The following is a 17,223-nucleotide window of genomic DNA, read 5'->3' as shown; positions in this document are numbered from 1 at the left end:
TCTTGTGAGCAAATTTAAAAATACTGGGCTTCAAATTCCAGGGGTCATGGATAAGTGAAGTGCTGGTCACAAGTACTATCTTGCATTCTACTGCTACTTCCGTACAGTTTTATGGTAGCAGTGACTATACCAGCACTAATGTTCTGTTTTTGATATATGATAACAGATATTTGTACAGGATTAATGACAGTGGAATCACTATCTCAGGGTCATCAAAAGTTGATTATTGGAACATTTTTTGGCCTGTACACTTGTGTGTTCTTTTCCATTGATGTATGCCAAACAAAGTCTTGTGACGCAAGTATCCATTTGGGACATGTGACTAGAAATGCAGAGTTTGATCTTAAAACAATGAGCATAAATCTTCTGGATATACTAACTCTTATGACATTGCTCTTGTCGAGTCTCTTCGAAGCGGTCGTGTTTAACCTAGCTTCTCTCTTTGAGACAATACTCCAGCATTCCCTGTGGGAAAAAGGTATAAAAAGGTATATTAATTGCATGTTAAGGTCAATTAAAGGCTGATTGGTAAAGGCACTTTCTATGGATTGGCAGCTGCTTATGGACACCTGGCTCCTACCCTTGGGGAAAGGCCTTGCTATCAAGATTTTTTTTTAAATCTAAAGGGAAAAGATTGACTTCATCTTTGCTTTCCTATATTTCTGACACTTTGAAGTGTAGTAAGAAGTCTAACAACACCAGGTTAAAGTCCAACAGGTTTATTTGGTAGCAAAAGCCACCAGCTTTTGGAACAGGCTGTCCCTTCGTTGGGTGGGTGGGAGTTCCACTGGGAGTGGTAGCGTGGCCGAGCGGTCTAAGGCGCTGGATTAAGGCTCCAGTCTCTGCGGAGACATGGGTTCGAATCCCACCGCTGCCAAAATGGGTTTGAGTTTTGGCGGCACGGTAGCACAGTGGTTAGCACTGCTGCTTCACAGCTCCAGGGTCCCGGGTTCGATTCCCAGCTCGGGTCACTGTCTGTGTGGAGTTTGCACATTCTCCTCGTGTCTGCATGGGTTTCCTCCGGGTGCTCCGGTTTCCTCCCACAGTCCAAAGATGTGCGGGTTAGGTTGATTGGCCAGGTTAAAAATTGCCCCTTAGAGTCCTGGGATGCGTAGGTTAGAGGGATTAGCGGGTAAATATGTGGGGGTAGGGCCTGGGTGGGATTGTGGTCGGTGCAGACTCGATGGGCCGAATGGCCTCCTTCTGCACTGTAGGGTTTCTATGATTCTATGATTCTATGACTGTAGGAGGAAACTGGAGCACCCGGAGGAAACCCACACAGGCACGGGAGAATGTGCAAACTCCACACAGACAGTGACCCAAGCTGGGATCCGAAGCCAGGACCCTGTGCTGTGAGGCAGCAGTGCTAACTACTGTGCCACCGTGCCGCCATGTGTTGACCAGCCCTAACATCTTTTGATGTAGTCAGTGTCAAATTTTGTCTGATATTTCTCTCATAAAGTGCCTTGGAACATTTTACTATGTTAAAGGCGCCACATAAATGCAAGCTGCTGTGGGTCTTCTCGCCATGAATTGTTATGAGAGGGAACCCCCTTCTTCCAAAATAAAAACAACGTATCCCTTTTAAAGTTATTGGGATCACACAAGGTAACATTCATTTGTATTTAAATTCTGCCAGTGACATATGTTACATGTTTTTTTCCCTGTCCGTGATCAGTGTGTTTTTTCAGAGAATCATAGAATCCCTAGAGTGCAGAAGAAGGCCATTTGGCCCTTTGAGTTTGTACTGACCACAATCTCACCCAGGCCCTATTCCCGTAACCCCACACATTTACCCTGCTAATCCCCCTGACACTAGGGTCAAGTTATCATAGCCAATCCACCTAACCCACACACCTTTGGACTGTGGGAGGAAACCCATGCAGAGAATAAGGAGAAAGTGCAAACTCCACACAGACTGTGACCGAGGCCGGAATTGAACTTGGGTCGCTGGCGCTGTGAGGCAGCAGTTTTAACCACTGTGCCACCGTGCCACCGTTTATGAGGTGTGTGTATTTTCCTACCCTCTGAGTGATTGCCCCAGTTTAAATAATTCCAGAAGCAAGGTTAGTTATTATCCCACACTTGTCTGGGGGTTTAAACAAAAATGCAATGCCTCACTCACTTGCCTCATGTACACTGTCACTCACACAAAGATTAGATACAAATGAAGATTAAAACAATACTATTACAAAGTATAATTGTCTCAGGCTCTCTTTCACGTCAGGCCTGTCGTTTCTTAATGAGTTGAAGTGAAGGTCTTGTCAGCAGAGGATTCTCAATAAGTTGTGAGGCTTCCTGCAGTTGCATTTCCAGGAGGTTGGTTCTCAGGTGAACTTGAATTTGGAAAATGTTGAGGAGAGCCCATCTCCCACTTACAAGGTACTTCTGTTTATTACCTTGGCTGTGTAGTTGACTTGCAGCTAGTTGGATAACTTCTCTGATGGAATTTGTTGGAACTGTCTCTGCAAGCAACTTCTGCTGTTTTTAAAAGCAGGCAGGAAACGCGGCTGTGCTCATCATGTGACTCGTACAGGTTCAAAAATCCTTTATTCAAGGCAAGGTTGATTGCACATCTGGACTGTCTTTTGACACTTTGAAATTCATTCTGTGTAGTTTGAGTGAGAAACCATTGTAATGAAACAGAAAGGTGAGTCAGCTGGAATGCTACAGTTCTGCTGTTGAGGGCCCACCCTTGAACAAAGAGATGTGTGAATTTCCCAGCTGGCTGTGAATGTCACTAACCTTATCAGAAACTTGCTTGAGACTCAGCACTGTCTGGAACCTAAAATGTTAAGGGTCATATGATTTGGAGTGGTAATTTTAATAGAATGTTTGTGTCCAGAAATTTAAAGCTTTGTATGATAATCCATAATATAGAAACATAGAAAATTGGAGCATTAGTAGTCCATTTGGCCCTTCGAGCCTGCTCCACCATTCAATATGATCATGGCTGATCATCCAACTCAGAATCTGTTCATGATTTCCCCCCATATCTTTTGATCCCTTTAGCCTTAAGAGCTGTATCTAACTCCTTCTTGAAAACAAAATGTTTTGGCCTTAACTACTTTCTGTGGTAGAGAATTCCACAGCTTTACCACTCTCTGACTGAAAAGGTTTCATCTCAGTCCTAAATGGTTTATCCTGTATCCTTAGACGATGACCCCTGGTTCTGGACTTGCCTACCATCAGGAACATCCTTCCTGCATCTACCCTGCATAGTCCTGTTAGAATTTTGTAGGTTTCTATGAGATTCTCCTCATTCTTCTGAAGTCCAGCAAATACAATCCTAACCGACTCAATCTCTCCTCATGTCGATCCCACCCTTCCAGAAATCAGCCTAGTAAATGTTTGCTGCACTCCCTCTATAGCCAGAACATGCCTCCTCAGATAAGGAAACCAAAATTGCACCCAGTTTTCAAGGTATGGCCTCACCAAGGTCCTGCAGAACTGCAGTAAGACACCCTGGCTTCTGTACTCGAATCCTCTTGCTATGAAGGCCAACATACCATTTGCCCTTTCCACTACCTGCTGCAGCTGTATGCTTATTTTCAGCGACTGATGTACAATGACACCTAGATCTTGTTGCACATTACCCTCTCTCAAATTATAGCTATTCAGATAATAATCTGCCTTCCTATTATTGCTACTAAAATGGATAACCTCACATTTATCCACATTAAACTGCAACTGCCATGTATTGCCTACTCACCCAACTTGTCCAAATCACACTGAAGCATCTCTGCACCCTCCTCACTGCTCACCCTCCAACCTGTGCCATCTGCAAATTTGGAGATATTGGCCGAAATTTTACCATCCCATCCGCCATGGGAGTCGGCCTGGGTGAGGGGCCGCCCACGGGAAGGACCGTTTTTTACGGTTTTGGGACAAGCGAGGCCATAAACTCCCACCCATTACATTTATTTCCCTCGTCTAAATCATTCTTGAATGGTTCCCGCATCTAAATCATTGTGAATAGCTGGAGTCCAAGCACATCCTTGCGGTCCCCCAATTGTTACTGCCGGCCATTCGGCTTGGGTCACTGTCTGTGTGGAGTTTGCACGTCCTCCCTGTGTGTGCGTGGGTTTCCTCCAGGTGCGCCGGTTTCCTTCCATAGTCTGAAAGATGTGCTGGTTGACCCGAACAGGCGCCGTAGTGTGGCGACTAGGGGAATTTCACAGTAACTTCATTGCAGTGTTAATGTAAGCCTTACTTGTGACTAATAAATAAACTTTAAACTTTAAAAAGACCGGTTTATTCCTACTCTTTGTTTCCTTTCTGCCAACCATTTTCTATCCATCTCAAAATACAACTCCCCATCCATAATTGTATACGTTAATATCTTATATGGAACCTTGTCAAAAGCTTTCTGAAAGTCAAAATAAACCACATCTACTGGCTCCCCTCATCAACTCAACTAGTTGCATCCGCAAAGAATTCAAGTAGATTTGTCAAAGATGATTTTCTTTTCGTAAATCCATGCTGACTCTGTCTGATCCTGCCTCTGCTTTCCAAGTGCTCTGGTATTAAATCTTTTACAATGGACTCTAGCGTTTTCCCCACTCCTGACATCAGTCTGACTGGTCTATAATTCCATGTTTCTCTCTTTTTCAATCGTAGGGTTTCATTAGTTACCCTCCACTCCATAGGAACTGTTTCAGAATCCATTCAGTCTTGGAAGAAGACCACCAATGCATCCACTATTTCCAAAGCCACATCCTTAAGTACACTGGGATGTAGATTATCAGACCTTGGGAATTTATCAGCCTTCAATCCCAGTAATTTCCCCAACAGCCCTTCCCTATTAATAGTAAATTCCTTCACTTCCTCCCTCTCACTAAACCCTGTGTTCCTCAACAATTCTGGTACGGTATTTGTGACCTCCTTTGTGAAGACAGAACTGAAGTATGTATTTAGTTGATCAGCCATTTCTTTGTTCCCTATTATAAATTCCTCTGTTTCTGACTGTAAGAAACCTACATTTGTGTTCACCAATCTTTTTCTCTTCTCATAACTGTAAAGCTTTTACAGTCAGTTTTTACGTTCTCCACAAGCTTAATCTCGTTCTTCTACTTTCCCCTTTTTAATCAATCTCTTTGTCCTTCTTTGCTGAATTCTAAACTACTCCTAATCCTCAGGTCTGCTCTTTATTCTGGCCAATTTGTATGTCTTTTCCTTGGATCTGTACTATCCTGAATTTCACTTTATCTGGCTATGGTTTGACCACCTTTCCCGTTTGATTTTTGTACCAGACAGGAATGAACAATTGTTGCAGTTCATCCATGTGCTCTTTGAATGTTTGCCATTGCCAATCCACCATCATCCCTTTAAGTAACGTTTCCCAATCCATCATAGCTAATGTATGCTTCACGATATCATAATTTCCTTTCTATAGATGCAGGACCCTAGTCTCAGAATCAACTACGTCTATCCCCATCTTGATGAAAACATTCTACCATAGTGTGGTTGCTCATCCCCAAGGACCAGATTGTCAACTATTTCTCTCTCATTACACAATACTGTGTCCAGGATGGCCTTTCATTCATTGATTTCTCAATGTATTGGTCCAGAAAGCCATCCTGTACACACTCCAGGAATTCCTCCTCTACAATATTGTTACTAATTTGATTAGCCCAATCTATATTCAAATTAAAGTCACCCATAATTGCAGATGTTCCTTTATTGCATGCGTCTCTAATTTCCTGTTTAATGCCATCCCCAACATCAACATCACAGTTTGGGGGTCTATATATAATCCCCACTGATGTTTTTTGCCCCTTGTCTATGTATACAGATTCTACATCATCGGAGGATAATCCTTTCTCCCTATTGCATTAGTTTCCCCTTTAACCAATGCAATGCAGCTCCAGTGCCTTTTCCTTTTTGTCTGTCCTTCCTAAATACTGAATACCGCTGAATGTTCAGTTTCCATCCCTGGTCACCCTGCAGCCATGTCTCTGTAATCCCCACTATATCATACTGATTTACATCTAGTTGCGCAATTAATTCATCTACATTATTGCCAATGCTCCATGCATTAAGGCACAAGGCCTTAAGGCTTTTCTTTTTAATAGTCCTTGTCCTGTTCCCATTATTTTTCACCGTGGTCTTGTTTGATTCTGGCTCTTAATTTCTCTGCAATCACTTCTCTTCTTCCCCTTTTTCTCTTTTGTTCTTGTCCTTCTTTCCGCCCCCCCCCCCTCCCTCTGATTCGTTGCATCGGTTCCCATCCTGCCATTTTAGTTTAAACCCCTGCAACCACTCTAGCAAATACTCCCACTAGGACATCAGTCCTGGTCCTGCTGACCTGATGTAACCCATCCACGGCATAACAGTGTGACTAAGAGGGAGAAAAGCAGTAGGACTGTTAGTGGTCATGGGGCACAGCATACTACGTTGGAGTCATATCCACACATAAATAGCACCAAACATTTGCACAGAATAATTTTCTCCATCAAACTTTAACAGTAATCATTGATGATATGGTGAAAATGGTGAATGCATGAGAACACTCACACAAATATGTTATCCACTTTGGTAGAAAAAACAGGAAGGCAGATTATGATCTGAATAACTATAGACTGAGGAGGGGAATGTGCAACGCGACCTGAATGTCCTTGTAATCAGTCACTGAAAGGGTAGATGCAGGAAGGATGTTCCCCGTGGCGGGGGAGTCCAGAACCAGGGGTCACAATCTGAGGATGTGGGTTAGACCATTTAAGAATGAGATGAGAATTTTTTTTCCTCCAGACAGTGGAGCCTCAGGAATTCTCTACCACAAAAATTTGAGTGAAAACTGGAGTAACTCCCACCAATTTTTTAGCGTGATTTTCAGAGCAAATCTCCCACACTCTGAGCACTGCAGAGTGCCCTAACGGGTTTCGCTCTGAAAATCAGTGGGTGGAGCCTATTGCTGTTGGAGAGGCCGGCGGCTTAGCGCTGAGCAGGCCACTGCGCATGCGCCAATCTGTCAGGCCTGCACTGCCAGCCACCGGATTGCTGGCCGTCACTGGAGCCCTCCATCGCTGCCCCTTCGAACCCCCTCCCCCCACCACCCCTGGTCGATGACCCCCCAGAGCTCTCCGAGCCAGCCCCAATGTCCCCTCTCACTGCCCCGGGCCAATCCCAATCTCACCGACACCCCTCCCCCTCCCGATGCAGTCCCCCCCCCCCCGCCCCCCCCGCCCCCCACTACGCTGGCAGTCCTGACACACACCCCCACCCAGCGATTTCCAACATGGCTATTATGACTCCAAAAATCCTGCAGCTGGGGACTTGGTGCTAGAGCAGCACATCGGGATGGCAGAATCAATAAGAATTCAATAAGGAGTTAGATATAGCTCTAGGGGCTAAAGGGATCAAAGGATATAAGGGGAAAGCCGGAACAGGTTTCTGAGTTGGAGGATCAGCAATGATCATAATGAATGGTGGACCAGGTTCAAAGGGCCACATGGCATACTCCTGCTCCTATTTTCTACGTTTCTATGAAGGTTCATGGCCCTTTTCACCTTACATTTTAATTCATAGAATGTCTCTTAGAGGAGACACGGGGAAGGGAGCTGCCCCGCAATTTTCTGACCAGGACCTTCATGATTTGATGGAAGAGCTCCAGAAAAGGAGAACAATTCTCCATCCTGCTGGCCACCATGATACCCCTGCAGCAAATAAGACAGCCTGGAGTCAAATAACAGCTGTGGTGAGTGCAGCAAGAGGCCATCAAAAGTCATGGATTCAGTGCAGGAATAAGTTCAATGACCTGCTGTGTTCCAGTAAGATGAGTAGCTTGGCTCATCCACACAGAGCTCCAACTGAAAGGTCATATCTACAGAGCTGCAGGTGTGGTGCGCGGTACATATCTCTGCCTCAGCACTGAGGCTTGTACATCTATGCAGTTCATGTAGGCACACACATGAACACGGTGAGACCATAGAACCATAGAATCGTTAAACCCTACCCCCATTCCCGCCCAGATGAATATAGGAATTCCCATGTACCTTCAATTTTTGGCCACTTCCCTCACTTTTACTATAACAATAAGCCGCTCCATCATGGTAAGAATTAAGACCATGCTGCATCCCTTTGCATCTTCCTGCTACTGTTCACACAACTTACTGCGCCTCTTAAATTGGCATCACCTGCAAATTTGGATGTACAACTCTCTATTCTTTTATCTTGTCATTGATATTTACCAGCCTAAAGCTAAGAGCCCAGTATATTACCCTGGGGAGCACTGCATCCTGCTCGTTAGAGAATGTTGCCTGTTCTCTGTTTTCTACTTCCCAAGCAATTACCAATGCCAAGTCAGAAAGTTGTCTCCAATCAAACATGCTCCCGCTTTTGCAAATAAACTCCAGTGTGAACTTTCCAATGCCTTTTGATCAGTGGAGCACAGGGAATATGTGAACAGAGAGGAACCTTCATGATCGATGCAATATAAACGATAAATAAAATGGATGCTAGAAATGCATGACCGGTCAGTCAGCATCTGATAAAGTAAGTCTGACAGAAGGATCGTCTGCTGCTGTTTTCTTTCAATATCCTTTTATAAAAATCTCTTTAAAAAGGCACTGATTGTGACTCACCAATTCATAACAACAAATAGCATTTGGCTGCTGTGCACAGAGCCTTTTTGCTTTTACAAGCCATGCTCTGTATAATATAGAGGGGCAGCTGTGGCGTTTGCTCTGCTTTTGTCGTTTAAATAAACAAATAGGTTTCTTCAGCCACTAGCACTTGGTTACCAAGCTGCATGGGATAGAATGGTATCATATAACCCAGGGTTTCAAGCAATCCAGGAATATTTAAAACCGCAAAACCTTTATTTCCAGAACTAGTCCGGGAAGAGATTTCACCATGGATCATAAATTTTCTTGGAAGCTTTCAGCGCATTTCAGGCTTCCATGTGGTAACAACAATAGATGGGGGAAGGGAGGGAACAGCTCATTAAGCTACTTTTTTTTACAAAATGCAAATACAAAAAAAGAATCATAAAGGTTTCACTCATCTTTATTCAAACTATAGAATATAAAAAGACACCATAAAAAGGAAATGCCTTAAAAGACCCATTTTGCAGGAATTGGCCCTTTAATGAGTATTGTATTGGTTCCAACACCACAGGGTGGTTTATGGATTCTCCCCCAATGGTTTTACACATTGTTCTCCAGTGAGAACTGCTTTTGCTTAAAAACCTTAAGCACTCGATGAAAAGAGTTTTCAGAAGCCAGTCTATCAGGTCATAATGGGACATTCAGCACCCATGTTGAATGAATAGACTAATGATTCTCAGCTATACATTAATGCAGCTTAATTGAAGCAACAAATTACTATATAAAATCTCCAAGTATAATTGCAGCGGATGAGCTGAGTACATTTATTAAAAGCTTACAAAGCTATCAACTTGTTCAGAGCACACTCTTGCAAGGAACAAAGAGACATCTCAACTTGTAAAATATATTTTCAAAGCCGTGCAAATTTTATGGATTGATGTAAGCCTACAAATTATTCTCATCAGCTGTTCAGATGCCTCAGTGAACACTCAAGCCCTATATAGGTCCCAGGTTCATTTCTGTGCTAATCTCAAGCTGGAATAGCAGTGGAGTGCTTCTGTGGTCACAGCCCTACTGTTTTAGACAGGAGCAACTCACCCAGTGATCCCTGCCTTGATTGATGAATAGAGATTGCTTCCGGAAGTGCTTATGTTGACACTGGGATGAGCATAGCAGAGCTTGGCTGTGATACTCCCCTTAGTCAAATAGACTTCAAATACTATCAAGATTCACACAACACATGGAAAAGTGATCAGTCAATATAGAACATAGGATACTCCACCAAAGCTGTTGAATCCTCTTCCTAAACCTCCCCCCATTTTTTTTCCTCTTTGAAGGCGCTTCTTAAAAGATTTTGGTCATTGACCCTAATATTGCCTTATGCGGCTTATTAGCAATTTTATTTCATAATACTGCTGTGAAACACCTTGGAATATTTTACTGTGTAAAAGGTATTGTAATATGGGTTCCTTTAGATGTCTCAATGATGAGATCTTGAGACTTGTATATTTAATCATGAACCATTTATCATTAGTCATGAACCATTTACATATCTCAGGTTATTGCTTCTCTATACAGGTAGGCTTCCAGAATGTTGTCTCTGAGTCTATTGCCATGTGACTTTTAACAGCATACTGTAGGTGGTGCTATTCTCTGGTCCCATGTTAACCCTTGTTCTGCTGAGCATCTTTACAATGGCATGCACACAATATCCCCTTTCTTCTCCAAAGAAAACTTTCCTTCCTTTCAATTGAGTATTACAATAAACTGTTTACTTGCTATCCTTTCTCCCCTACCTCGAGTCTCTAACTTTACAAATTCAGGTCATCTTGAGATTTGACAGTTCTTCCACATCTTGGTCTGTCATGTGAAAAGGAATGGGGGTAGCATTCTGTTTACGGCACTTTGCTATTTCCATTTGATTTGCTTTTTTCACCACTTTGAGATGTGTCTTTTGCTTTGTTAACAACACGTCTGTTTTTTTTTCAGACTCTGGGTTTGTCCTCTTCCTTTGTAGAGTGGACTCAAACTTTCTTTCTGAGGGGACTGCCATGTTTTTACCAGAAGTATACAGAGCAGCAGATATCTGGAAATGCCACCATCTGGATGTACCCCTCGAAGACACTCACCAACCTGACTTGGAAATATATCACCATTACTTCACTATCGGTGAGTCAAAATCCTGAAATTCCCTCCCTAATGGCATTGTAGGTGTATAGGTGTACCTGTACTACATGGACTGCTGGGGTTCAAGATGGCGGCTCACCACCACCTTTTCAAGGGCAATTAGGGATGGGCAATAAATGCTGGCCTAGCCAGTGAAGCCCACATCCCATGAATGAATAAAAAAATACATTTTGCAAATGGAACCTTCATTTTCACTTGTTTCACTGCCAAACATTTATTTGCAGTTTTATTCTCAAATCATTTTGTAAACTTATGAATCTTTTCATTCAGTTCTCAGCACATCTGAGACATCCAGTGCTTTCTCTCCTCCTAGTTCCTTGCATTTCAGGGTCAGGTTTACAGTTTCCGATCTTACTTCTGTCTTTTCTCTGTCTGCAGCTTGGAAAGTCCCACAACTTTTCTTTTCAATGTCTCCTCTTCACCATTCAACTGCTTCTTCTGCTCTTCAGTCTGTTTCTTGTAGCTTTTGCACTTTAAATCTTTCAGTTCAGCTCTGATGCGAGCATTTTTCTGTACAGCAGCTTTGATTTTGTATGTTGTGCTCCTTTTGAGTTACAGTGGCGTACACACAATGGAAGTCATTTTCAAAAGATTGGGTGATACCAAAATAAAAACATGAATTCCCAAATCCTATGATCACAGAGCTCTCAACCTCAATCATCGCCGTGATGGACATGCTTAACTCTCATCCCCACCACAGAGAACTTTGAAGATAGCAATCCCCAAACCCACAGAAGGCACAGAACGCCAATATGAGACCCCAAAGCAATTGATCTCTATGACCTGCTGAAAAAGAAAAATCACAGCTCCTCTCTAAAGTGAGATACAGCCAATCCCGTTTTTTAAAGATGTTGGAAACCTCCATCTCCTGCAATATCTCTGCCCTTGAGCCCCCTCAGCAATGTGTGACGCAAGCCCCAAATCCACCATCAGTAAAACGCAAACCCACTGTTCTGCAAATGATTAAAAATATCCCTTTCCAGGGCTGGGTATTTAACCCCCACTCCACATTGACCAGACGTTTCACACTTAGCCAAATGACGCCTTGATGTCAAGGGGAGTCACTCTCACTTCCCCCAGTTGTTGCTCCTCAAACATGAACACAAACCATGGATTAAATTTGGGATAATGTTGTTTGAACAGCTCAGATACTCATGACTAACTGAACTATTATTGGTTTTACTATCCAATCTCAACTGCATTTTTGTTATGGGCAACTCAACTGCAGTTGGTATTGAGGCAATAATTAAAGACCATATAAATTGTTCTATCATAAACCTGCTTGTGTTCGAAATTACAGATAAACCACATGGGTCTTAAGAGCTTGATTGATGCCCTTTTATCTTTTACCCTTCATTGGAGATAGCATATGCGACAATAGTTATTCAATGTAATTCCAGATGTCCTTTGCATTTAATGATCAAATTCCCCATTAAAGACTGAACCAATTTGAAATAAATTTTAGTTGGATCTTACACAGGTTTATCTTTCTTCTTCTCCCTACATTAAAATATCCATGATACAGAAATATGCACACCTTCAAATCCATCAAGAATCCATTTTGCAGTCATGGTGACCCTTACAATCCATCATTATCTATTAACGCCTGACTCTTTTCTCTTTCATCAGGCAGATTGATTATCCAAGGTTGTAGATTTTTCATTGTCTCTCATAAACAAAATGAGAACATTTATAACTCCGATTTAAAAATAAGTTGACCCATTGGTAAAGCTACTTAATGCATCATGAACTGCGGCCTATCTTTGATTCATGCCCCTGACTGACATTCATACTCAACTCAAGTGTCCTTTAGATGTTACCTTTCTAATTTTGGCTAGGTCATTAAAAGCAAAGCACCAAGCTAAGACTCCTCCACTGACTCAAGGTGGTAAATCTGCATCTCAATTAGTTACGAGTATAGATTGAAGAGGTTGGGACCATTCTCCTTGAAGAGAAGAAAGCTGAGAGGATACTTGATAGAGATATTCAAAATCATGAGGGAGCTGGACAGAGTAGATAGGGAGAAACTGTTCCCGTTCGTAAAAGGATCGAGAGTGAGAAGACACAGATTTTAAAGTGATTTGCAAAAGAAGCAAATGTGACATGAGAAAAAAACATTTTCAAACAACGAGTGGTTCGGATCTGGAATGCACTGCCTGGAAATGTGTATTCACTTATGGAATCCGTATCCTTCCATTCCCATCCTATTCATGTATTCGCCTAGTTGCCCCTTAAATGCTGCTATCGTACATGCTCCCACCATCTCCCCTTCCAGACATTCACCACCCTCTGTGTAAAAAACTTGCCTCACACATCTCTTCTAGACTTTTCCCCCTGCACCTTAAACCTAAGTCCCCTAGTACTTGACTTTTATACCCTAGGAAAGAGCATCTGATGATCCACTCTGTCCATGCTACTCATAATCTTGTAAACTTCTATCAGGTCACCCCTCAACCTCCATCATTCCAGTGAGAACAAACCAAGTTTACCCAACTTCTTCTCATAGCTAATATCCTCCAGACCAGGCAACATCCTGGTAAACCTCTTCTGTACCCTCTGCAAAGCATCCACATCTTTCTGGTAGCATGGCAACCAGAATTGGACACAATATTCTAAATGAGGCCTAACAAAGCTTCTGTACAGCTGCAGCATGACCTGTGAATTTTTATACTCAATGTCCTGACTGTTGAAGGCAAGCATGCTATATGTCTTCTTGACTACCTTATCCACCTGCATTGCCACTTTCAGTGATCGGTGGACATTCTAATTAGTATTCTGTAACTTGATGTTGTGTCTCTGTGCACTGTTGGAGAACAGATTTTCACTCCATCTGACGAAGGGGCAGCGCTCTGAAAGCTTATGGTATTTGCTACCAAATAAACCTGTTGGACTTTAACTTGGTGTTGTGAGACTTCTTTCTATGGCCAAGCCAGTTGTGTATCCATCTTGCCAGCTCTCCTCTGATCCTGTGTGATTTCACATTTCGTACCAGTCTACCATGAGATACCTTGTCAAAGGCTTTACTGAAGTCCACATATACAACATCCACTGCCTTTCCCTCATCTATCATCTTCGTCACTTCCTCGAAAAACTCAATCAGTTAGTGAGGCACAACCTCCCTTTCACAAAACCATGCTGACTATCACTAATAAGTCCATTTGTTTCCAAATGTGAGTAAATCCTGTTCCTAAGAATCTTTTCCAATAATTTGCCTGCCACTGATGTAAGGCTCACTGGCCTATAATTTCCTGGATTATCCCTGCTGCTCTTCTTAACCAATGGAACAACATTGGCTATTCTCTAGTCCTCTGGAACTTCACCTGTAGCCAATGAGGATACAAAGATTTCTGTCAAGGCCCCAGCAACTTCCACCCTTGCCTCCCTCAGTATTCTGAGGTAGATCCCATCAGGCCCTAGGGACTTATCTACTTATAGTTAAATGTTGGAAATACTGAGCAGCTGCTCTTGCAGCATCTGTGGAGAGACAAACAGAGTTAATAGCCCAACTTTTCATCGTAGAGTCGAATATCTCAAGTGGAGAAATTTCACAGTTTGGTGCACCTGCCTTGGGAAGAAGTTCCCGTATGGCAATATTTTCCATCTGGATTGGCAGTGGGGGAGTGTGGTATAAGAGCTAAGGGAAGGGAAATTGTGTGGGATAGAACCGAGCCCACAGACACAGAGCAGAGGTGCCAACAGGGACTGCTGGGCATTGAGATGATCTTGTTACAAGGCCTGCCCTGTTTTCTGAGACTCGGTTTCAGTTGCCTTATTAAATATTAGGCCTTCTAACCCTTATCCTGACACTCTCTCACCACCCTACCAACTCCCTATCCCTGACAACTCATGCCAATCCATGTCCATCATTCACCCCAATGGCTTCTCATTCCATCCATGCCAACTTATACAGCCCACACCCATCCCAGTGGCCCCGATATCCTTCATGTCAACTCATTGCATTTCCACGTGCATTCAACAAGAGTACACGCTGTATAGAATCAATAAATCAATGGCATGCATGGAAATGCTTAAAAAAGTCATTCATAATTTTAGAAAGCATTGCTGTTACTATAACCCTATAAAAATGTCAATCAACCAAACCTTTCAAGTATCAGTAACAGAAACAATAATCACCTGACACTTCTTTGTCTTGTTTAAATAAACTTAGAGTCAGTGACAAAATAGATCATAAAAGAAACAAGGTTATAAACCTATCAATCAAGCAATGTTTTCTCTTCTGTGCACCTGTTTCAACAAACTAATGGAAGTTTGGGCTCTCAGCAAAGCCTCAATCCTTAAAACTTACTTATTTAACCAAACTTTTGGTCATCTAACCTAACATCTCCTCATGTGTCTCAGTGTCATATTTTGATTTATAATGGTCCTGCAAAGTGCCTTGAGACATTTCATGACAAGAAAGTTGCGACAGAAATATCAGTTTTGTTGTATAAATCAAGGAGTAAGTGTACAGCCCAATATAGCTGGGATTGATTTATCTGCAAATACAAATTGGGAAAGATGTAAAATGGGCTGACGATTCACTATCATATGTTTAACGCCATCACCCAAATTTAAAACCTACACTAGATTGATTTATTGCTTTCAGTGAGTATACATCATAAATTATGTTAACATGATATGATGTTTAAGCATATAATGTTGCATTAAATTTACTCTTGTGAAATGAGAAGGTGAAAAATCCCAGCCCGGGTATTTTTGTAGCGATGAAAGTACAAGTTGCACAGTCTGATCCTCAGTTGAGTGTGCTGCTGCAGGGTCCCAATGTGCATCTGGTTAAAATCTTTGGTTAAGAGGACATTTTCAATGACCGACAAGGCTGCTTTTGGACAGTCTACTGTGTCACTGTTGACTTTATAAAAGGGGCAACTTGGCTCAGTTCAGGGGAGATGTGGAAGGTTAGAAACATATGAGAGGGCTTGAAAAATATCATGCTTGTAAAGTGAAAGAGTGGACATGTTTTTCAGCATTAACAACATTTGGCACGTGAAGGTAGAAGTGAAGAGGTCAAGACTCAGAATAACATAATTCTTGAGCACAAGAAAGCAATGTTGCTGTGGTGAACCATAGATGGTTACCACTATGGGTACTTGTACATATGTTACTCTTGTTACTGTTGGGGTTAGGGTTTGGGTGTTCCACCTGTTATTATTGTTTATGTGGTACACTCCGTTCGGCTCCGCCTTCTTACAGGGGTATAAAGATCACTGCTACTTCCTAGCAGTCTTTAGTCTGGGATAGTATTGTTAAGTAGTGTGCTCCTATTTGTTGTGAATAAAAGCCTTTATTCCCGGGTACGTTCTAGCCTCCTGTGTGAATTAATCGCGCATCAATTTTATTCACGACAAATACTGAAAATTTTGTTCTAACAAAATGGAGCAGATGGTAAAGCCCAATCGGCTAACCTTGGATCCGCGTGCCGCTGGGGCGTCGAACACTTTCGACCATTGGTTGAAGTGCTTCGAGGATTACGTTGAGACCTCGGCAGCAGTCCAGTCCGACGCTGACAGATTGCGGGTCCTCCACGCCAGGGTGAGCGACACTGTGTATGCAACAATTCGCGATTCCCAAAATTATAAAGATGCTATCGACTTGCTCAAGAGGCTGTATAACAAACAGCTGAATGAAATTCATGCTCGTCACCTATTAGCCACTCGATGGCGGCAGCCCGGCGAAACTACGGGATAGTACCTGCGTGAACTTCAACAGCTAGCCAGAGCCTGCAACTGCAAGGCGGTGTCGGCTACTCAATACACCAACGACCTCATGCGGGACGCGTTCGTGGCGGGAATCGGCTCATCCTATATCCGCCTGCGGCTGCTAGAGCAGGGTAACCTGGACCTGGCTAAGACGGTAGAATTGGCCGACGCAATGGAAACGGCCTCCAGAAGTCTCGAAGCCTACCCCACCGACCACGTGGGAACAGCGTGGCACAGCTGCCGCCTCAGCTGTACTCGGCGGCTCCTCGGAACTGCGCCATGATGCTCCCAACTTCAGACCTGACGGCTGCGGCAGCTCCCGGAGGCCCACGGTGCTACTTCTGCGGGTTGGCGAAGCATCCTCGCCAAAGATGTCCGGCCAGGGCGGTGTTTTGCTCCGCCTGTGGAAAGAAAGGGCACTATGCAAAGGTGTGCCGAGCGAAGACCCCTTCCAGGCCCAGCAGTGCTGCATGCAACTCCCCAGGATCCATCTCCTCGTCTCCGGCCTCGTTGATGTCTTCAGCCACGTGCGATCCACGGGCGCCGCAATTTCCTATGACGACGACGCCAGCCACGTGCAACCTGCGGGTGCCGCCATTTTCAACATCCTCAACCGTGTGCGATTCATGGGCGCAGCCACTTTGGTCGACACCGGCCGAAGGGGACCAGCAGGGGTCCTTGTCGTCGGCTATCTCAACTGCCTGCAGCTACGCTCGGGATCCAACAGTGGCGTCAATCATCCTGGACCAGGCCAAGCCTCACAGACTCGACTA

At 43.4% G+C, this 17,223-nt stretch overlaps 1 protein-coding gene and 1 non-coding gene across 7 annotated transcripts in view; both read left to right on the top strand.

The window, feature by feature from the left end:
* Nucleotides 1-17,223, top strand: part of LOC144508481 (uncharacterized) — a 324,608-nt gene that overhangs the window by 54,903 nt on the left and 252,482 nt on the right. For 4 of the 6 annotated variants that reach the window (XR_013500288.1, XR_013500289.1, XM_078236438.1 and 1 more), the window contains exon 2: nt 10,536-10,715. Coding sequence is in view for 3 of the 6 variants with exons in the window: in XM_078236438.1 (XP_078092564.1) it covers nt 10,536-10,715 (180 nt within the window). In the remaining 3 variants the exon portion in view is untranslated. Of the gene's footprint in view, nt 1-385; nt 489-10,535; nt 10,716-17,223 lie in introns of those variants that run through there. The other 2 variants (XR_013500290.1, XM_078236441.1) reach the window with 2 other exon arrangements.
* trnal-aag (transfer RNA leucine (anticodon AAG)) lies at nt 796-877 on the top strand. The gene has a single exon. It is a non-coding gene; the product is annotated as a tRNA-Leu (tRNA).

This window comes from Mustelus asterias, chromosome 20, assembly GCF_964213995.1.
Source record: "Mustelus asterias chromosome 20, sMusAst1.hap1.1, whole genome shotgun sequence".
Classification (NCBI taxonomy): Eukaryota; Metazoa; Chordata; class Chondrichthyes; order Carcharhiniformes; family Triakidae; genus Mustelus; species Mustelus asterias.
Note: the sequence above shows the minus strand (reverse complement) of the source record. Positions and strands in the feature narration are given on the sequence as shown.